General features: G+C 32.1%; 1 protein-coding gene and 2 pseudogenes across 2 annotated transcripts in view; 1 reads left to right on the top strand and 2 right to left on the bottom strand.

The window, feature by feature from the left end:
• COL4A3BP (collagen type IV alpha 3 binding protein) overlaps nucleotides 1-23999 on the top strand; it is a 78092-nt gene that overhangs the window by 16095 nt on the left and 37998 nt on the right. For both annotated transcript variants that reach the window (XM_006913150.3, XM_006913149.3), the window contains exons 3-5: nucleotides 4010-4126; nucleotides 20964-21071; nucleotides 21897-22035. In XM_006913150.3, the coding sequence (XP_006913212.1) occupies nucleotides 4010-4126; nucleotides 20964-21071; nucleotides 21897-22035 (364 nt within the window). The remainder of the gene's footprint in view (nucleotides 1-4009; nucleotides 4127-20963; nucleotides 21072-21896; nucleotides 22036-23999) is intronic.
• On the bottom strand, nucleotides 7875-7993 carry LOC112480749 (annotated as a pseudogene).
• LOC112480764 lies at nucleotides 8283-8401 on the bottom strand (annotated as a pseudogene).

Here is a 23999-nt window from a genome sequence, read left to right as displayed (position 1 = left end):
TAGAGGGATAATTTGCCATTTTTAGAGATGGTTTATAGGCATACTAAATGTTTCTTTTTTTTAATCCGTACTTTTGTTTGTAGCTTCATAGGAACCTGGAGCTTCATATCACTGATTCTCATTTTTTCTGTGCCTCTTTGGCACGACATCGCATACTACTTAGTTCTCCTTGCTGCACAGTTAGGTTTCCTTAGTTGCCTATGACATATCAATTTGCTCATCTTTTTTCCATTTTCTAGAAATTGATTGAAATCTCTTTTTTGCTGTCCTTATTTCTTAGTCCTAGTTTAATGCATTTTCTTATCATTTAAATGGGCTTTAGTGAGTAAGTAGAGGTGAATATATCGATTCTACCATATTTAACTACACGTTCTACATATTTTCAAAACAAACTTTTGTCCTTTAACAAAAGTATTGTGATTTATAGAAAATATATAGGTAAGCAAATGAAAACAATTAGCACTAATTATACAGTTTAATGGTAGTTACTGTTAATTTTTCAAGTCCTTTTTTCCATACACTAACTTTATCAAAATAGCTGTATAATATTCCATGGAGTAGGTATCCTATTCTGCTCTTTTTTTTTTTAGATAATCTTATTAGACCTTTATCTTATTGAAATGAACTTCTATGAACTTATCTGTGATATATATGCGTATGATCAGGACATGGGGGTAAACAATAAGGCAGTCAGAAAAACTCAAATTTTTAAAAATAAAAGATTTTAAAGAATATCCCAGAGGAGATCTTGGTAGTTCAGTTTGAGTAGGATTTAATTTCATGGAAGCACAACTGAGAGTAGAAAACGTAACTATTTGTACTATAATTTTTCTAAAGAAGGTCTATTGCTATATCATATAGACTTTCAACCTACCCTGTTTTCAGCCTCATTTGTACGTTTGAGGTAATAGACAAGAGAAAGCTAAGTATGGAAGAGTTCAATAAGCAGTATCAAAGGAAGACTCAGTAATCATAGCATTTAGAAAAGAAATTTGCTTAAAAAGTTTGCAAGGAAATACAAACTTTAGGAGAACTGATTTCCCAATTAAAAATACTATAGATACTTAAAGAAAGAAAGTAAGATTATAGAGTTTATAGCTATTCTATTCATAGTAGGAAAGAAAAGAAATTTGCTTAAAAAGTTTGCAAGGAAATACAAACTTTAGGAGAACTGATTTCCCAATTAAAAATACTATAGATACTTAAAGAAAGAAAGATTATAGAGTTTATAGCTATTCTATTCATAGTAGGAAAAAACAGAGTGTTTTAATGTAATTGTATCTTCTCAGGTCATGATATATCTTCAGATACCGTCTTTGCAGAAGTCAAGGGTAAAATTGTTTTTCGAGAGTCAGTAAATTATAGGAAAGGCTTGAGCTTTTTTTTTATTTGAGGAACTTGGAACTAGATAAGGTAATCCTGGATGTTTTGTTTGTTTACAGAGTACAAAGTATTTTTCTCCCTGACTTTTGGATATGATGTTCATACTTTATAAGGGTGGCAATGAAATGCATCAGTTTTGCCTCCAAGGAAGAGTATTATACCCCTATTATGGAAGTTTTTCATATAATTTTGATCTTTATCCCATGTTTATTTCTTCCTAATAGTTGTCAGGGCTTAAGACTAGGGTAAGACCAGTGAGGGACTAACCTCACTCATGAAATTTAGGAGAGCAACAAAAAACTCAGTAATCAAGATAAATGGTATTTTAATGTATTTTTTTAAAAAAATTAATGCATACTAAGCAAAATACCTATAGTGAACAAAATATCAAAAATCAAAATAAAGGCAGGATCAGTTGTGTTTGAATGAAGCAATCTATCATATTGGTGGTATGTTTTTCTTTATTTTGAGATATGACGTGAACTTTATTATCTAGACTTCAATTTATTCTCTTAAACACACCCTTTTAACAAATCTCTCATTTTTGTTACCCTGTAGACTTAATTTTCCCTTTTTCCTTTTTCGGGATTCAAGGCTTCTGTGTTATTCACAGACTCTTTATCATTTGATAATTAGTACATCTGTCTTTTATGCCTACCCCTCGGATTGCTGATGGTAGAAATGACTACTTTGTGTACATTTTCTGCCAACTCCATTTCTGTGAGTAGGTATTGAAATACTGCGATATTCAAATGAAATTTTCAAATTATTTAATTCCTACTTTCTAGATTATTTTATTGCTTTGTATGTAACTTTTCATCTATTAAAAGCTTAAACTTCTCCACATTTCCAAACTTTGAAACATAGTGGAAAGAGATAATAATTTATAGACTTGGCAGATTTAGTAATTTGGCAAATTTTTCTTAAGTTGATTTCAGACTTTGTTAAGTCACTGACATCCAGAGGAAGCTTAGTGGTAGGTTCCTGCTTTCAGGAATATTTTAAATGCACTCATTGGAAAATCATGAGGAAATTTTAAAGATATCAAAACTGGAAAAGTTTGCTGGAGAAACTAATAAATTTTGAACTATATATATTAACTTTCTTTATTTCCTAAAGCTTTAATGAGGTTACTGAACACAATACAAAATGTAAAACATTTTTAGGACTAGTAGCTAGAAATATAATGAGAATAATTATGAAGTAAAAGGTTAAAAATCTCTGGGCTCCTTAGAACAGTAGTCTGATGAGTTAAATTATTTACTTCTTCAGATAGTATGTATGCTTCCCTTTCTCCAAGAAGCTTTTCTCAATGACTGGACTCCATTCTTAAGATTTCTGAATATTTGGCATTTTGTTAAATTTATAGTCATTATTGTACTTATGAGTATTAAATGTTGTCTTTTATGTGTTTCTGTGTTCATAATTACTGAAACAGGGTATGCATTGTCTTGTTTTTTTTCCTTTTGCTTTGTTCTCACACACCCTACCTCCTACTATCGTCCTAACTATGATGCCTAGTAATTCAAAAAATGTTTAACTTGTATAGTTTAGCCAGTCAGAACCATAATTTTTTATCTTTATCTTAAAAGAAAAAAAAAATCGTTTCAGAGGCTAAAGAACATTGTGGAGTTATTATAAAATAAGTTATACATTATTTTTGCTAAACAAACTGATAAGGAGATAAAAAGATTGACACTGTTAAAGAGAGGAGAGAATAAACAATAAACCCTGGAAGTACAATATGTGGATTCTCCTCAGCAAATAAGTTTATTGTTATATTGACCAGAGAGGATTCTCTTCCCTCTAAGGCTACGATTGTTCACAGGAAAGGAAATTGATTGACTGATCCTCTGTACTCTATCTGGTGGAAGAAAAGGTGGCATGTATGATGTGATCCTGTCATATTTGAATTCATTTATTGGGCAGAAAACAAAGATATAAAAATATTCATTTTATATATTATGACGAGTATAAAACATTGAACCAAATAGCTGATATTTCCACTAAATGTTTACATTTTGATACAGGCAGTTTCCTCTAACATAGGTCTATCATAATGTTCATTTTACCTTTGCTTCTCATTGGAAGCTTTCCTGGCTGTTCCTATCAAAGCTCTTTAAAAGCCTAGAAGTTAATTTGAGATACTCGACAGTAAGTGTTATATTATTTTGTCATAGAATGTAAAATTATCTTGTTTATAAAATTTAATGAAATAAAAGTTTTCATGATGAGAATTTACTTTTGAATAATGGAGGTAAAAAAAAGTAGCAAATGTCTGCCTTAAAGCTCATTTTGGCCCTTTTTTAAATTGTGCTTTCCAAGCTGTTCTCACTAGTTAAGCTAACTTAAAGCATTTGATGAAAATATTTGCTCTTTTTTCAAAATATGTTTGTAGTTTATGTGTCAACTCATTTGTAGGAATAGTGAATGAAACTTAGTTTTTGGTAACTGTGTCCTTGTGTTTTTTATCTGAGACATCTTTTAAAAAGTCACTCGAAAAACAAAAGAATAACAAGAGTCTCCCACCAGCCAGTATGGATATGTACATGTTTTTGCTATAGAGTATGACACTTCTAAGAATAAAGTTAGTTTTGCTTTTCATTTTTTGCTTTTTTCTCTACAGCCTCATGATTTTGATGAATGTCGGTTTGATATAAGCGTAAATGATAGCGTTTGGTATCTTCGTGCTCAGGATCCAGATCACAGACGACAGTGGATAGATGCGATTGAACAGCACAAGGTAAGGTCTCCAATATTTACCTCTCCATGGGGGACTAGGCAAGAGACTGGTGAAAACGCCATTAAAAAAATCTTGAGATATAATGTGTACTGAAAAGTTAAACATTATTTGGGTGATAAAGATTAAAGCAGTACTGAAGTAAAGTTTTGAAATAATTTTATTTCTGCCATTTGAGCTAAAGAGAATTAGCTATGATAAATATTTTTCATTATTTAAAGCAAAATAATGCCCTTTTTTATAAAACCAATCATGGTTTTCATATTTAGGCTTTACTTTATAATAAATGCTGTTTATATGGTCTGGATAAAAGAATTTTTGAAATAATATTGGATTTTAAAGTCCTTAAATGTAAAGCATCAATGTTAATTTTTGTAGTCATCTGTAACCATTTGGATAAATTCTTAGTGTAACATTTGTAAATCATTTTTTATAATATGAAGCTAATACTAAATCTTTAGAAAGTCTTTTATATAAACATGTAAGCCACATTCTTGTAATTTAAAACTAGTCTTTGACTTCTGTGAATAAGTGGTAAGTAGACTAAAGAAATATATATTAATAAATCTTCATTATTAGCTAATTCAGTATATCATGGTAAAACAAGGAATAGGGGAAGTTATAAGTTCACCATGCCACTCCTGAGTGTGACTTCAAGAGAACTTTGCACTTGTTCACATACTTGTCTGTACTTGTTCATTTAGGTTTCACAGAGTTGTAGTTGAAACACCTCTTTTGGTTAACAGGCATAAAATATGTACACATACATACAAAACAAGAAAAACCAGTCTGGCCTGGAATACCACAGGCACATTTTTCTTGATATTGATCATGCATTAGCTTATATTGCCTGGTTATTGATTCTGAATTTATCCATCTTTTTTTCCCTGTTTTAACTTTAGTATTATACTGCTTTAAACATTTTTGTGACTCCCAGTTAATCTTGGTACCATTACTTTAGAAAAGAGTCTAAAAATAGAAAAATGAGGAACAATTTTTTATTATTTAAAGGAGAGGCAAGTTAGAAATCCAAAATCGCAATGCTTTGAAGTAGACTGGCCTGGATTCGACACTGCAGCCTCTGCCATGTATAACATATGTGACCCTGTGTATGATTATTCACTCTTAGTGTATGTAAGGAATACATGAGATAATATAGGTTACCAGAGTGGCAGACATATCTTCCCATTTATAACATAGTGGAAAAAGAACAGACTTTGGAGTTACAACTAAATTCACTAAATTATACCATGTTGTTTCTGGATGAAGAGTTCTGTATTCAGTGAGAGTTGCTAAATGTGTACATAAGGAGAGTGGCCTACTTCGTGAATTTAATCAGGGCCAGTCCTCTTACTAATGGTTAAAGATGTTATTAAGAACTAATTTTTATATTTTTAGCTGAGATTACTTTTAAAGGTTTAATCAATTGATTTAGATTACAGGCCTAGTTTTTTTTGTTTAATTAAGCATATTTTATTTTGCTTGTTTTTCTTAATAAAGCTGAACCAGAATTCTTTGCATGCTTTCATTTTGTATTTTCTTTTCAAGTGAAGAAGGATGCATGAATCATATATTTCTTCTATATTGTTGATTTCTTTGCATCTTTAAACAATAGATAGGTATAATCTTTGGGTCTCTTTCAGAGCAGTGTGACTTAAGCTGATGTAACAGATTTTTGGTGAATTTAAGTTCTTAGAAAAAAGATTCAATAATAGGATTCCAGATACATTGGTAAACTTTTCCTTTCTGATTTCTAGAGATAGTTTATTCATAGACAAGGAAGGAAGAATTATTGTTAATTGCTATTCTTATTAATACTTAATTATTTCATTTAATGTAAAGTATGTCATATGTGCAAATTAAGCAACATAGCAGTGAAAATTTAAATTATGTGTGAATCCTAAAAATAAATTGTTTGAGTGATTAAACTAACATTTAGGAGGGAGAAAATTCAAATGCTATCACCAAACATAATCAGCAAAGTTTTATTTTTTTTCCATAGACCAGGAACGTGGAGGTAGTAAGGAGGTGTTTTAACTCATTCTTCAGAGTGAATATTGAATGTGGAACCGAAATTTAGCAATTTTACTATTTAAGCATGTATTAAATATTGCTATTCAAAATAACAAATTGTTAAGGAATGATGATAATGATATGAGTTCTACTATTTATTGAGGAACACGAAGTATTTATTGTATTTTGTATTTCATGTACTTTATTTTCTCCCTACTATTCTAAGAAGTGAGGGAAGTATTGTTTTACAAAAGAGGAAATTGAGATTTAGATGAAAATTAAGTAACTTACCTGAGACTATACTACCTTTTAGTTCATGGATTCTTAGGATTCAATTTTGTGTTGGTTCTGCTTTCTATCTTTTACCATTGGTAGACTCTGAAAGTTTGAAGATAATTCCCATGAGCTCGCCTCCTTGCAGGTTAGAGTGTATCATCTGAGTTTTGTTACCATATTTGTGCAAGACAAATAGGAACTCATCTTCCTGCCTATGGATTGTCAAAAAGAGCATTTTATTCTATTGGTTAGTGTTTGAGCATTGGATTCTGGGGTCTGACAAATATGGAATTCAATCCTGGCACTACTACTGTGTGACAGTGATAAGTTACTTAAAGAAGGAAAGATGAGAGTATGCTATATGTATGTGTCTGCCCTGCCCCCCAAAAAAAGATAAACAAGCAAGCAAAATAACACAGTCTTGATAAACCAAGAGTATTGTGCTTCAAAGTTGACCTGGGTTCACATCATTCCTACTCATTTAGTTCACAGTTACTACCTCTTTGCACCATCTGTCCTTAATGATGGTTGGAAAGGACACTTGGAACAGTGGACCTGTCCTTTTCTCTTCTGGTGTCATCAGTTGGGCCTTCATTACCTTTTCTTGCTATTGGGCCTTTTTTAGGGCTTCCCTGACAGGTTTAGGGAATTTTCAATATCTGGAAGAAGTTTGAGGTTTCTTTCCTTTCCTTCCCAAGAAGCCCTTATGCTCATTATAATAACCTCTAGGTATCAGTCTGTTTCTCTCTCTCTCTCTTACCCCCGTCCCTCCTCCCCCCCCCCACCTCTTGCGCGCGCGCGCGCTCTCTCTCTCTCTCTCTCTCTCTCACACACACACACACACACACACACACATACACATACACATACACATACACACACATACACATACCAGGAATTCTGTCTTACAGGACTTCTTCAGCAATAATGGTGGTAATGATAGCTAACATTTTGAGTATTGTGTGCCACATAACACTTTATATACATTATCTCATTTTACTCTCACAATTTATGAGCTTAACATTATTATCTTGTTTTCACAGATTAAGAAATTGAGACATAGAGGGGTTAAGTAATTTGTCCATATCTAACTGCTAATTGGTAAAGGAGCCAGCATTCAGACCCAGGTCTTTCTGACCTGAGAACCAGAACTTTTGGCCAACGAGCACTTCTGCTATCCTATAAGTATATTTATGTGAAATATATTTTGTAGACTTGAATCATGGGTTTCTTAAATCACAATATTATCATATTTTTTATGTGTTCTTCATATCTCTGGTGTTTATTTTAGACCATAAGCTCCTTAAAGACGCAGATATACAACTTCTTAGGAATCAGCAAAGCATTGGGCACATCAATTTTTTTCCTTTTTTTTTTTTTTTTAGGTGAGGCAACCCTTGGCTGACCTCACAGATTGCAGGGACCTTGTCAATTTACAATCCCTTATTTTTTTATTATTTTACACCTGCAGCACCTGGTCTTCCTAGGTGGTCTCCCATCCAAGTACTAACCAGGCCCGACCCTGCTTAGCTTCCGAGGTCAAACGGGATTGGGCTTGTTCAGGGTAGCATGACCATAGACTAATTTTTTTCCCTTTTAATCTTCATAGTTGATGTTAGAATGATTACTCACAGAAATACAGTATAGGGTTCTATGTTCTCTGTCTAGATGCATTTTGTCCTCCTTGGTATTCATTCCAAAATAACATGCTCACTGCAAGATAGATAGATGGATGGATGGATGGATGAATAGATAGATAGATAGATAAATTGATTTATTATTTTTGTTTTTTTAGGCGAAGCAACCCTTGGTTGACCTGACAGATTGCAAAGACCTTGTCAGTTTACAATCCCTTATTTTTTATTTTTCACGTCCACAGCACCTGGTCTTCCTAGGTGGTCTCCCATCCAAGTACTAACCAGGCCCGGCTCTGCTTAGCTTCCGAGATCAGGCGGGATTGGGCTTGTTCAGGGTAGCGTGGCCGTAGACCGCTCGCTGCAAGTTTTAAAAAGATGATTCTATGATTTAAATTTTCTCCATAAGTTAGGAATTGCATAATTCAGTGTGACATTAGAAAGCTATTGTGGAAGAAAGCTATTCCTGAGGTCATTCTTAAATTCGAAGAATCTGTTTCATTTTAAAATACAGTAAGGGATATATGTATACCAGACCAGTAATTTCATTTTGAAATAGTGTGTTGGCTTTATCGTGTGGAGTTTATTCATATTCTGCATTTCTTCTTAGGATTTAAGATAACACAAAATAAACGATTTTTAAAGATAGGGTTTTTTTCTTTTTAAATCTTTTGGAAATCTCCCATGTCGTCTTGAGGTCAGATGAGATGGTGTTTGTGATAGTTATTTAAAAACTAAAAGCTGTATGAATGTAAAGTTAAGATGGTTGTTTTCCATTTAGATTAAACTAATATTTTCTAGTAAATGTGTGTCATTGTATTATCAAAGAGCCTCTGTGAGAATTTACTGCATAATTAGATTACCAAGGAAATGTCATAAATTATCTGTTGATGTTATTTAAAAGAATCATAGATTTTTTTTTCCCTAGAATATTCTACAGTTGCAATATATGTGATTGTGACTAAACTGTTTCTTCTTACCGTGAAAAAAATGTACTACCCCACCCCACCACCCCTCCAAAAAAAAAAAAAAAATTAGCAGGAAGGTTCTCCTGGCACTAGCAGATATAGGAGTCATGTTGAAAAACTTAAGCTTTTGGCTCTGACAGAGTTTGTGGTAATTATGACATTCCTTTATGTCCACAAGGGAGCAGCCTTATTAGATCCTGAAATTTCAGTCATCATGGGCCACACAGACTTTCCCACATTTTGGAAATTATCCAAGACATTAGGAGTCATAGGAAAATGCAAAATTAGAGAGACAGAATCCAAATGATAATTTTCACAGATGTTGATTTTCTGTAGTGGGAATCTTTAGGCAGTTTTTTTTCCCCTTAAACTTTTTAAAATATTTCAATTATAGTTGACTTTCAATATTATATTAATTTCAGGTGTATACCACAATGGTTAGACATTTATATAACTTATGAAGTGATCACCCCGATAAGTCTGTTATGCCCAACACCATATGTAGTTATTACAGTATTATTGACCATATTCTTTATGCAATACTTTACAGGCAGTTGTTATATAATTAATATTTGTGGATTTGTTCTTACCTTTTGTGAAGGCCCACTAATTCATATGTTCTTAACTTTTGTGAAGCTCCATTGAGTACTTTCAGAAGAAAAGTTTATTCTCAACTGAGAAGTTTAGGGATTTCTGTCTGAGGATATATGTAGAAAATTTTTGAAAGGAACTTAAACATTTTATTTGAAATGTGTGAAAAAAGTTTCTTACCAAAAGATTCTCATGGTTGAGCCTAAAAGATACCAACACTTGTTTAAAGATTGCATTGCCGTTTGCCATCATGAAATTCTTTTCCCCATGCTGTTTCAGGGTTAGCTTGATTTTGGTGCTTTTCCTCTTAAAGTTAGAAGTAATGTCTGCTTATTTGATACCTTAATTTCTTTGTGTTAAATTTGACATAAGTTTATTAGGAGACTACTTTATAATAGCTAGGTGGCAAAATATACCTGTTACTTCTTAGCACTTTTTAAATATCAAGGTCATGTTAAGTCATATTATCTGTTAGTAATTTTTAATTATAATATTAAGGAATTTTCTTAACAGATACTAGAGGTTCTTTCTATCCATACTTGTCTGCTTTATAAATGATTATTATATAAACTTAGCTTTGCATTTTGAATTTGGTTTAATTGGTAAAGGCTTAAGAACACAAACATAACTTTTTAAACTACTATTTTTGGTGTATACTTTAAGTAATTTCATGGGATCAGTGGATTAGAACCAATTCTACATTTACCTTTGCATCATACCACATTGATGGAGGGAAGAAGGTGGAATCAAATTTACTTCTCCTTTACCTTCAAGAGTTAATTTTTGAGGGAAACACTAATCTAATAGCTGCCATGGTTGTCTGGGCTGTGCTCTTTTCTCAGGTAAGTTGTAGAAAAACCCAAGTGTGTGGAATTACAACTGAACTTTAATAACTAGCAAAGCAACTTCATTATGTCTCTGCATGTTTCTCTTATTAAGATCAGGAATATGATTAGTTCCTAACAGTGGGAATTAACTCCTAAATTACTTGCAGTAATCCATACATGGTTAATAAAATTTTTAAAAACACCTAAATGTAGATAATGTCACACTACCAACACTTTTGAAGTTGAAAAAAATCAAGGAAGAAAACAAGGGACCAATCCTCTTTAATATTCTTGGTGTTCGGAATAAAAATAATTCAACTGTCAAGGGCTTTTAAAATAACTTGTTTGTTTGTGTTACTTGCAATTTTTGAAATCTGAATTCTCCTGCGCCAACACCTGCACTTTATATTTCCATAGTTGCCTAAATACTTAATGAAAAGTGTATCTTGAAAAGAGAGAATAGATGTCAGTAGTTTATAGTGTTTTCATCCAGGTTCTTTTATCTGGAGAAGATACTTATCTTTTATCAAGATGGTAAAAGAGGAAGATTTTACATGGAACAGTGAAGAAAGAAGATATTTAGGTAATCATATTAACTGTGTAGCCAGTCGAGGAGATATAATCTGACAACATTTTATATCAGACAGGGAGAGTCCTGCAGATAAATCAATAAGAAAAGTTTTTATAGCTTGATTTAAAAAAAAACAAAAAAAAAAACCAACTGACTTGAACTGGCACTTCATAAAAGAGAATATCTAAATTGGTAATAAACATTTGAAAAGCTAAACTATACCATTAGTCATCAGGAAAACACAAATTTAAACCACAACGGTACCACCATGAACCTGGCAGAGTGGATTTAAACATAAAGATACCACCAAATGTTGGCAAGGACGTGGAACAATAGTTGTAAAGTGGATGTAAACACTTTGGAAAACAATTCTGCAGTATCTACTAAAGCTGAACATAGGTGGCTTTTCAGATCAGATAAATATTGAAAATTCGAAAAGATCCACAGATATCGATGTTATAGATCTATTCATTTTAATTAAACTTTTTAGATACAGGGAGTAGTACAGGCCAACCCATGTTTCCTTGAGAAATTCCTATTACTAGGAACCAAGAAAACTCAGAATGCCCTGCATGCAAAGAAAGCCCTAACTGTATACTTAACTCTGAGCGCTCTTTTTGTTACCAAACTTGGTTACTTTTCTATCACCTGCCCCCACCTATGGTTAATGTAGCTTAGAGTCATTCTACTATTCTCTCTTTCAACATTCCTGTTTATTTGTAACTTTTGCTCTCCCATCTTACTCTTAGTTTCTTCTTCCTTGGTTTGTCATGACCTTTTTGTGTCTTTGGCTTCTTTTCAGCTTCAACTCCTACTGCTAACTGCCCTAATCTCTTGGCATTTTCCAAAGTAAAATATCTTGAGAGAATCCGTTTTTTCACTCTAGGTTACTATGACTTGGCCACCCTCAGTTAATTTATAATTAATTGTATGTTTACTTGTCCTTAAAGGATGGGATGGGATTGGCAGTTATACAAACAGTGTTTTGAAAATATAGTGTATAATTTTGTGTTTATCAATTTTGCAAGTTTTTATAATGCTTATTACATATTTGCTATTAACAACTTAGGTGAATATTGCTGGATTTTCAGTCTATTCCTTGTTAGTCTGTAATTTGCTTGCAAAGTGTTTCTCTAGATAAGAAAGATCACGGAAAAAATAAGACAGTTAACTGGAGTTGAATGAATTCCGTATCGTTGCTACAGAATATATTAAAGAAAATGAGGTTATACACTACAAGTCATTTTTTACAATGTTTTTGAATTATATTTGAATTATTTAATCAAGAGGGAAGATTTCTGACAGTTACTGGGACAGATGGGATTCTGCTTTTTCTATATTTGATGTGGAAAAATAACGGTGGGTAGCATGGTTTATGTATATTGACAGCAGTGAAAACTTCTAATTTTACTTTCTGAATATATTGGACATTAGCCGGGAGAAAATGTTTCTTAAAAAAAAAAAACAAAGAATGTAAGACTTTTTCATCAAATAAATCTTTTAGCTAATAACCTAAAAAAGGATTTTTGCGTCTGTTGTCTTTATTGCCTGGTAAATATCCTGGGCTCGTTTGGAATTGAGGGCTGAAATACAGTATTGGGTTAGGAATAATGAGAGTAGGTATCAAAGTAAATGATATCCTGAAGGTTAAAATATTATCCTAGTTGAAAACAGTTCTGTCATTTTTCAGTCACATAGAAAGTTCATGTACTTGAGAGATGAGATATGATCATTGATAGGAATGCTCACATCACTGTTCACTTCTTAGCCCCTTGTTCTTTTCACTAGCACCCCATTGATCTGTAGAGGGATAGAGGAGCAATTAGGCACTGCTATCATTTAAACATCTTGGGAGCCTTTCAGAGTAGATGTTATTTCCATTTTGGATAAAAATTAAATAGATTATGAGAATATTAATCAGTCAGCAGTACCATATTATTCCAAGAACAACAGCCTCAGTTTTTTGTAGTACCCCCTTTTCTACTTAATTTCAGCTTTTTCTCATGGATGCTTAATTGAATACTAAAACAAAAACAAAAAATAGTAAATCTCCTTAAGAAAAATTCTTCCCTGTACAATTAGATCTAAAAATTCTTAAGTTTTTTAAAACCATTCCTGTGAATAGTTTTACTGATAAGAATTTATTGCGGCCCCCCACTCTGATTTTTAAAAGTAATATTTACTCTTATAAGGAAAAAAGTACAAAACTATCTTCAGTTTATAACTGAGAGTTACTCTTCATTTTGGTGTATTTCCTTAGTCTCTACATATTACCCCTAAAATATTATGGAGAAAACAAAGCTTATATCCTGTTTTGTTTTGTTTTTCATCTAACATCATTTTCTTATAACACAGCTTTGTTAATATTTGTACTATAATGTTGTTATAGTACAAATATCCTTTCTATGTGAAATAGATGAAAAAATATCCTTTCTATGTGAAATAGATGAAAAAATATGTTCTGTGACTTTTTTGTTTTAATTTTTGTAAAAGTGATATATGATTGCTGTAAATAATTCAAACAATATAAACAATGCTGAGAACCACAAAAAAGAAAAAAAATATTCAGGTCACATGGAAATGACCAGTGTTCATTATTGGTAAAGATTCTTTCCAGATAATTCTTTGTATGTACAGCCTTACATTTTTATATGAGTAATATACTGTTTTGTAGCTTTTCCTCCACTAGCAATAAATTATGGGTATCTTTTCATGTTTTGATACAGATCTAAATTTCTCCCCTACTTGTAAGAAAATGATGCTTATCTTTTGTAGAAAATTTAGGTTTGGGGCGAAAGCCCCAGAGTAATACAGTTCATTTGCTGACCGTTGTTTTATGTGCACATATTTCTTTGAGGATTCTTGCAAAGAAGAATTAATGTTTCAGGTCCCCTGGCCATGGATAATCTTAACATTTCAGCAATCCTGCAAAATACTACTTTAATATATTAAACCTGTTTATTCTCTTACTGAGACATTTAAAGGAGCTTCAAAGAGTAGCATTAACTGTTTTGCTGTTGTCATCTCTTTGCAATTAGATAAAAAGAATGAAATTATAACCTCTGTATTCTGTGCCTGTGGAACTTCTTCTGAAAGAAAACATGCTCTGGCTCTTTTTTCTAGGGCAAACCATAAAACAAGAAAGTTAAAGAGTAGTGTTGGTATTTTGTTACATCTGTTGCTAGCTTCTTGAATTCCACCCTCCACCCCCTACCCATGTAAGTGTTCCTGGAGTAGAGGTATAAAGATTTGCTTTGTTGGGGATGAAGAGGCAATCAATAGTAGCAAACATTAGTATTTATGATATAAGTATTACAGTCTTATTAAATATTCTTTCACTATAAAATGCATTTCTTATGTTCTTGTCTATTTCTTCAAGTTCTACTGTTTCAAAACAGGTAATATCTCCTTCCAAAGATATCTGCTGGAACAGAAGACCTTATTACAGCAATATTGATGCAACCACATTTAAAGTAATGGATAGTAAATGAATATGGAGGCTGATAGTAGTTTAGTGTAATTGTATATCTGCCTCTAACAGGGCCTTATAAGCAATGTATGAACTTCATCCTAGGAGAAATAGGGAGCCAAATAGGATTTAAAACAGGAAGTAAAGAATCAGATGTCTATTTTTAAAAGACTACTTGGTTACACTAGAAAGGATTTCAAGAAGAGCAGACTAAAAGCAGTTAGAAAGGTGGAGGATTTATCTGAAAGACTCAGACCAGAACTAGAGAATGGCAGTGGGACAATAGAATTGAGAGTAGAAGCAAAGTCTCTGGATATTAAGGAAGCATAGCATAATGGTTAACATCATGGGCACTTGAATCTGGGACTGAATCCCGGGTCCCTTACTTACCACTTGTGTGACTCTGAAGACATTACATAAAATCCCCTATAAAATGGGTATAATAATAATACCAATTTCAAATACACTATTTAAAGGATTAAATGAGATAATGCATGTTAAGTGTTAGCATCATGCCTGGCACAAAGTAAGTGTCCTACTTATAAGTTTTTACTGTTGTTGTTGTTGTTGTTTATCCAAGGTGCTCTCTGGAATTGATATATAAAATAGCCATTTAAAGTTACTGAACTCTTTCGTCAGCCCTCCTCTCAAGGTGAAACCAAAAATCTCCCTTATCCTTTAGTATTTGTTTTCTAAAGCTAGGGTGGAAAAATTGTTTCAAAACTTCCTTTATACAGCCCTATTTGATTGATCACTAAGAAAAAAAAAGACATTTTGATCTCTAGACTCCCTCAAAGGAGGAAGGATTTAAAAAAAGAGGTAAGACTGAATTTCAGTGTCAGATACAGTTTACTTAGAATCATCTTTTATATCACAGGAAGGGCTTGGTGGTCTACTAATTTTCTCTTGTAGATATACAGATATATTATGGAATCTAAAACCCTAAATTATAAGTACAAGAAAGGGAGATCTAAGATCAAGGAGAGAAGGGAGCAACTGTTGTTACCCTCTGTTTCTACAGTACCATGTTGCATTCGGGCTTTTTTTTTTTTTTTTAGTACTTCGGAGTGTGATTGGCAGTGTCTTATTTTCTTTTGCCCATCTAGTGTTCTTTTCACAACTTAACTATGGTGTGTGATACAGCTTGGCTTAAACTTTCTAGCTTCATTTCGTTACAACACTTCCTTTTTAGGTATTTCTGGAAAGGAAAGCACATCTTATGCTCTAGTAGAAGAAAATGCAAACTGTATAACCATGTTCCATAAATGACCTTCAAATGGCATGTTATATTTGATATTTTTAAATTATGATACAAAAATGACTAGGATCCGAAAAAAAATATCTCTAGGACTAATCTGAGCAAATGTTTTCCAGTATGATTTGACAAAAGTATCTTGAGGATAAGCAGATACTTTATTCGGTGAAGTTAATTGTTAATTGCCACTGGGCTTTATTTAGGCAGTTAGAGTAGGATAAAAATCCTCTTTAATACCATTTTTAAAATATATTTTAAAATTTTTTTAATTCATGAGGTGCTTCAGTTCCTGGAAATCATTGCAGATTGAACCTCTCCTCGTCTGATACTTTATAGATGTTGGTTTTCTGAATGAATTTTATTATACCTTTCCATCTAGTTCAAAAAGAACTGCCTTACATTCTGTCTGCACTGGACGTATACATTTTTAGCCTAAGCTTTGGTATTCAGGTTTAATATGGAGAGCTATAGTTCTAGACTAGCCATATTATTATAATAAGAAAATTAAACCCAGAAAGATGACTGACTTATCTTGTTGTTTAGTGGTTACAGTGATAATAAAGCCTGTCTTTTCACTCTTATGCTTGTGTTCTTTCTACTTCAGAGGCTACTGCTTCTCTACGGGAATCCATAAGTATTTGAAAGCGTAAATAGATGAGATTTTAATATGAGCATGAAATTGTTGTGCCAAATTTTCTTATCTCAAATACTGTTTATTTGAACCTAGACAAGAATAAAATTGTTGCCATTCAAAATACTAATTAAAATAATCACAACCCTATTGATTAAATTGCTCTCCTGAGTATATAATGTCTTGCTTCTTGTGTGGTTTGCTTTCAAATAATAATGTTGAAGGTAGATGTGTCGATGCTCACAGCATAGTAAGCTTATTTGGTTTTATTACAGGTTACAGAATTTCGGTTTCCGGAAAATGCTTCGTTGTTTTCATGTTAACATTTAATCTTGTATTTTCTCTCTTCTCATAATTAAAATGGAAAAAGTATAGTTTGGGAGTAGGGCATTATACCACTAATATTTGATACTGTGAAGAAGTTACTTAATTTCTGTCTCTTTTGTTGTTGTTTGTTTGTGTGTTTTTGCTGTTTTTCTTTCTGGAGAGTGTTATTAGGAAAAAGAACGAGCTTTTCTAAAGCCAGGTGCTATTAAAAAAAATAAACCAACCTTTTTGCTATATTTTATACCATTGCTTTTGGAGAATAGATGGGGTGATGAACAGACTGAACAAAATGATACTATGTAAGTTTATCTCCCACGTGATTAAAATAAACTAAAATTTAGCTATGGCTTTAAGGGAGTTTTCAAATCAGTTCTTAGGCATTTCTAGTGTTTTATTAAATTCATAACTTCGAACTAAATGATTTAATTTATCATGCTTTTCTTTTTTCTCAAGAAGTCAAGATAGAGAGGGTACAGGTAGATGTAAAGGAATTAGTCTAAAGGTTACTCTTGTACTTTGACCAACAGTAACCTTTATATTAGCTTTCCGAGTAGTATAATGCTACTTGGAAAACACCACTGACCCCCTCTAGTGGCCAAAAGATTTGCTTTTTTTTTTTTTTTTTTTTTTTTTTAAAGATAAAAAGTAATATTACAACAAAGAGGTATGGTCTAATTTCTATCGTGTTTAAAAGAAGTAAACCTTGCTCTACATAGTAAATATTCAGTAAGTGTGTCATTGAACCAAAGTGGCATTTTATGTTTATGCAAAATGTATTCAGGAATACTGCTTACAAACTCACAAATTTAGGAGTTTTTTGCAAAGCAATACATATGATGATGCTTAAAGAAGATATATTGAAAGGGAAAAAATATTCATCCAGTAACTATTTGAATTCTATATTATTAATTTTAGATAGAATTTGGTGTTTTCAAAATACTGTATTGATGATTAGAGATTGTAAGTAAGCTCAACTTCTTTTTTCTTGTGGAAGAATGAGTGGGATTTTTAAAAAGCCATCATGTCTTTAAAAGTATTATCTCCAAAACTCATACCAACGAGATTTGAAAGCATGTTACAGTTTTAAGAACATAATTTCTTCCCATTTACATCCCTGCTTCCCTCACCCACTCTACCTTCAAAAAGCACACCTTATAGATTCAGAATAGTTTTGTAACTTCTCTTTTAGAATTATTTTCAGCACCTATGACAAAGTGTTTATAAAATATTGATACCTTGAGACCATCCCACACCTGTGCCATTTCCAGAATGACTAGTTTTTAAACAGTGAGGATTCATTTGTATGTACATGTATATTTGTTAACCACTTAAATTATTTATATTTAAAGTTATCTCATTATAATTGACTGAAATAGAGTGACAAATGACTCTTCATTATTTAAATTCAATGACAATGGAATTGGTTATACTGTATTTTCTTTTTCCTTGGACTTATTTATATAATTTATAATGAAATTTAAATGAAACTTTATTAGAGGTAGAAATACAGTTACACTAAACTCTCAGACTCCACATTTATTTACTATCCATTATGTAAAATATACAGCAATATCAATATTGCTATAATAGTCTTTTGTTCTCTCATGTCTTTGTTGTAAGAAGATATTACTTGTTTTGAAATGTCGAAACCTGAAAAAAATAGAAAAAGTTATAAGAAGTATGTTTAATAGTGAAGACACCTTTACTAAAGCTTTGTAGTGTTTATATTTTGTTCCAAGACCTTAAGAAAATAGTTCGACTTGCTCTGTTTTATGTCTTGTTGATATAAAGCAAGAAATGGAGAAAGTATATTCATTTGGATTTAAACTTAAAATTGTTTGATTTTTGGATATTTTTCAAATAAATAAATCTTTTTAATATTATAAAATTTTGATTGTAAATTGTAGAGTTCTTTTTGTTTGTTTATTTTTTTTAGGCCAGGCAACTGTTAGCTGACCTCACAGATTGCAAGGACCTTGTCAGATTACAATCCCTTATATATTTTTTTATTTTATATATTTTTTTACGCCTACAGCACCTGGTCTTCTTAAGTGGTCTCCCATCCAAGTACTAACCAGGCCCAACCCTGCTTAGCTTCTGAGATTAGATGGGATCAGGCGAGTTCTTTGTATTTAAATGGGCAATTTAGATTAATTTCTGTTTAGAAATGAATGACATATAGGTATCTGAGAAAAGTTAATTTATGAAGTACCTTTATTTGTATAACCTGTTACAGATAGATTCTCCTTATTTTTAATTCCAGTCTTAAAGAACCTAGCTCAGTATGTTTGTTCCAGGATGTTTGATAGAAAGTCTTATTTTTTTTTAAACTATATGATTGTTGTAATTAGAATTATCTTTTGGTGGGATTCTGTTATATTGAAACAAACTTACTTTTTTCCTTTACTTTGTTGAGCTACAATTTAACATTCTTAAAATGTATCCATTTTAATTGGACAATTAAATTTTGAGAGTTGTAACCTGTGCCCCCCAGTTTTGTATTACTTTGTAGTCAGTGCCCCTGCTGCACCCTAGCCTGCTTTCTTTTGTCATAGAGTAGTTTCGCCTTTAAAAGACAAATCAGTTTTCTTGAGGTACAATTTACATGCTTTACCCTTTCATTAATAGTTTTCCTGGTACCAAAATACTTATTTTGCTTCATCATTCACACATTGCTTTGCTTTGAGATGTGAAGTGGTATATCATGATGTAAGTCTTGGAGATGAGCTTTGATGCCATATAGTCTTAAGTTTATATGTAATTTGTTAGTAAATTCTCAGTTGAGAAGATCCTGCAATATCTTTTTAGACAGTGTTTTGTAAATAGGCATCATTAAAGCATGACAATTTCATTTGGTGACTTGTATATGCTGGATGTTTGAATTTTTCGATGCCGCTTATTTTCACATGGCTAAATTCTAGTGTCTTTGCCTGAAGATACTAATTTATTTTCATGAGTTGTTTTGCTATTTTGGTTATGGATTCCTTCTCTTACTTTCTTATTCCCTCTTCCTCTTCTTCCTGGAATAGTAAACCTAAGTTAAATGAAGTGATATTGAACTGCAAAAATGCTTTGAACAGGTGTTAATGTTATTTACATAAAAATAATAACAGAAAATTTTATTTATTAAATCAGTATAAAAGCTTAATGTTCTTGTACCTAAAAGAATATTGTCCAATTAAAATAATGCCATGGGTAAACCAAGAGCTATATAGGAAATGTAATGGATTTTCAGTAACTCAAGAACTAGAGCACAGAGGATGTAAAATGTCAATGGAAATATTTTCTATAGTACATTGTACTAAATTTCAGTGATTCTTAATCTTGAAAATCAAATAACTGAAAACTATTTCCAATTGCTGCTACTAGATGTGGTACCCAAAATGATTAGATGTTATTTTGTCTCCTGAGTTTAGTGACTAGGACTAAAATTATTTACAGTATTTAAAAAAAAAATAGCAGTAGAAACTAATTAGAGATCCAAAATACTTCAGAAGGTTTCAGGTACTTGGAAGTTATTTTTTTCAGATGTTTAATTTCTTTGTCTATTTTATTGGTACCGCTTTTGTCTTAGGGAGGGTGGAATATAAAGTTGATGCTCTGATGAGTACCATTCCCATAAAATTAGATAAAAGTATTATTACAATGTTAAGTCCTAAATATACTACAACATCCAGGAGTTCAGTTATTTTCCATGGAGTGATTACTTAACATATAGGCAAAATAGAGAACTTTTCTTTGTGACATGAACTACCAAGGTGGCTACAAAAATGAAAAAGATACAGTCTTCTTCCAGAAGATCCAAGTCCAATAGTAGTTACAAAATGTAAATACAATTGAATGATAAATGCTGTAATCATGATATATAAAGAATGGTTGACAATAGATATAAACTGCCTGGTATAATACAAAAAGCTTTATTGAGACAATGATAAGTGATAGTACTGAAAATAATACTATAAAAATATAATACTGGTTGTTTTTCTCTTATTACTTCTTTTGCCCTTGTTCTATCCAATATTTATAGTCTTATTGACTTATAAGAAAACTTTTGTTTCCTCCTATGTATTTTTTGTTTTATTGAGCTATAATGAATAACCTTGTATTAGTTTAAGGTATACAACATGATTATATGCACATGCACATATGTACTGAAATAATTTAGGACAATAAGTTTCGTTAACATCTGTCACCTCACAAGGTTACAGTTTTTTGTGTGTAATGATTAAGTATTTTTTCTTTAATTTTTTTTTTCATATAGTTTACTTTCTTTTTTAGACTGAATCTGGTTATGGATCTGAATCCAGCTTGCGTCGACATGGCTCAATGGTGTCACTGGTGTCTGGAGCAAGTGGCTATTCTGCAACATCCACCTCTTCATTCAAGGTTTGTGGTTGTGAATGCTTTAAGACAACTTAAATTAAGTTTAACATTGAATATTGTGAACAGAACTTATTTGATAGTTTTTTGAAAGAATTTTCTACAGTGTAATTTATTTGAAGTTATTACAGAATTGTTTTTAAGGGATAAAATTCATGACTCACACAAATAGAAAATGAACACATATCAAAGATTTTATTTCATTAATAGATAAGATGTAAAGAAAAACTTTTATTCAAAGGAGAATCTGAAGAATGCCAAAATGCTAATATAGGCAAAACTGGTCGATCTACAGATTAGTAACTAGTGTATCTCCACTGGACAAAGTTTATTTGCACATCTGTGGGCAAGAATCATTTACATTACTCTCAGTTTTCTACTACAAGAGTGGCAAAATAGCTCAAATGTAATGAAATTAAAGACTTCTTAAAAAAAGCAAAATCTTGTATATGATAAAACAACACCCTTTCCAAAGGGTTTCATAGATGCCGAAGGTTCCATAGATGACACTCACCATTCCTTTGAAAAGACACCTAGTAATATTTTTGCCCATTTCAAAGTCTTTCACAATTTTTCTTCACAATGCCAATAATTTGAAAAATATTAAATGTTATATTAGTAAATTGTCAGGCTTATCAATGTCTAGCCACAGTTAGTTTCAAGTGTATTCCTGGGAGTATACATTGAGCTTTACAGCTCTCCCTATTCCATGGCCCTTATTAGTAAGGTGTAGACCTTAAAAGATGATTAAATATCATAGGACTAAATGAATTCCAGGTTAGTTAACTTGGGTTCCCTTCCCCCCTACCCCCTGCCTTTTGTGTTTTGCAGAAAGGCCACAGCTTACGTGAGAAATTGGCTGAAATGGAAACCTTTAGAGATATCCTATGTAGACAAGTTGATACTCTACAGAAGTACTTTGATGCCTGTGCTGATGCTGTCTCCAAGGATGAACTTCAAAGGGATAAAGGTTAATTAGGCTATTGCCACTATTTTTACTTGGAGAATGAATGGATTTAAAGCCTCTTGATCTTAAAGGGTAATGTCTTTAACTGATAAAGGTAATTATAGTCACTTTTGCTGCAAACCCCCAATGTAACAGATTTCAGTGTCCATATAACTTGTGTACTTTAATAACTTCTTAAGTAATCTATCACATTTAACAGATTCCAGTGAAGATTTTTAAATGATTTTTAAACTATTTTATTAAAAATAGTATCTTATCTTGGTAATGTTGGGCATTTTATATGATTATGTCTAATAAATTTAATTTGCCCCATGATGGGTCTTAGAGACAAGCATATGTTTATGTTAAATTTTCCAGTCTGGAATTAGTCGATCTCTTTCTCCCTTTCTCTTCCTCTCCTTCTCCCTTTCCTTCTCTCTTTACCTTTCTTTCTCTCCCTCTCCAGCACTCTCCCTTCCTCTGGCCTTTTTTTCATGGAAGAGGAAATCAATAATAGAGCTACATATACATTTTTAAAAAATTTTTAATGAATTCCTTTTAAAAGAAATTGTTAACTTATGTGAATTTTGAACTTTTCTTTTGTGACTGCTAAACATATTACTAATGTTGTTCACATCCATTCCTCAATTTTTCTATTTTCTGTGAAGACAAAAGTGAACTACTCACAGAATTATTACTAAATAGCAGTAAGTTTATTCACTGTATAACTAGGTTGCTTGACATGGTTTTATTTCTTGGTCTTATTAAATGTGTTGGATCTGAGTTCAAAGTTTTTGTTTTTTTCTGTTCTTCATTCCCTCTTTTTGTGTTCTTTGGGATTTTTTTTTATAATACCATTTTTTATCTTTTTCGTTTTCTTTTTAGTTATAACTGTTACTTTAGTGGCTACTTTAGGGTTTATAGTATACACATTTAACTGATCACAGTCTACTTTCAAGTAAAATAACCACTTCAAGTAAAGGAGCACAAAGACTTTTTCCTGCCCCAGGTAGGCTTTGAATACTGTTTCCTGGAATCTTTTCAGTTGGTTCTTTCTCTGACTTCTAGAGTACTCTCACTTTGTATGTACTGTGAGTACTCTACTGAATACTTGAAAGGACCTTCTACCAGTCTCCAAGGTTCTCTCTCTATACAGTTCTCCCCTCTCTGGTACTCTGCTTTTGTCTCTCAGCTCCTTTTCCTCACCTCAGAGAGTCTACTGGGCTCCTTTTGTGTTCCTTCTTACTCTTTAGCTTGGAAATTCTCCCAGGGCAGTAAATTGAACAATCATAGAGCTCACATTTGTTCCCTGACACTCAGGGATCATTGTCCTTTTTTGCCTAATGTCCAGTGTCTCGAAAATCATTATCGCATATATTTTGTCCAGTTTTTAGTTGCATGCTAGAGAGTAAATTTAGTTTCTTTATTCTATCTGGCAAGAAGCAGAAGCCCATATTCTTCTTAAAATTTAGACAAAATTAAGTAGCTTTTGAAGTTCTTTATATTTGGTACACTTTTAAGTTTTTGGTTCTTTAACATTTGATGTTTATTTCTCTAAAAATAAAGGCAGTTAAACTTATATTTCTCCTTCATTAAAAAAAAAAAAGATACAATTGTCCCTAGGTATTCACCGGGATGTTCCAGGATGCCCGACTGATACCATAATCTGAAGATGCTCAAGTCCTTTATATAAAATGGTGTAGTATTTGCATATAACTTACACACGTCTTCCCTTATACTTTAAATCTTCATCTCTAGATTATTTCATCTTTAGATTACCTAATACAATGTAAATGCTATGTAAATTGTTGTTATAATTTATTGTTTAGGGAATAATGACAAAAAAATAGTCTGTACATATTGAGTACAGACACAACCATTGTAGGCCTAATTACATAGTCAGCAACAACACAACTTTTTTTTTTTTTCAATCTGTGGTTAGTTGAATTCATGGATACGGAACCCACAGATACAGAGGACCAACTGTA

Source organism: Pteropus alecto, unplaced genomic scaffold (genome assembly GCF_000325575.1).
Source record: "Pteropus alecto unplaced genomic scaffold, ASM32557v1 scaffold20, whole genome shotgun sequence".
NCBI classification, from domain to species: domain Eukaryota; kingdom Metazoa; phylum Chordata; class Mammalia; order Chiroptera; family Pteropodidae; genus Pteropus; species Pteropus alecto.
The sequence above is the reverse complement of the archived record's forward strand: the minus strand, read 5'-3'. Positions and strand labels throughout refer to the sequence as shown.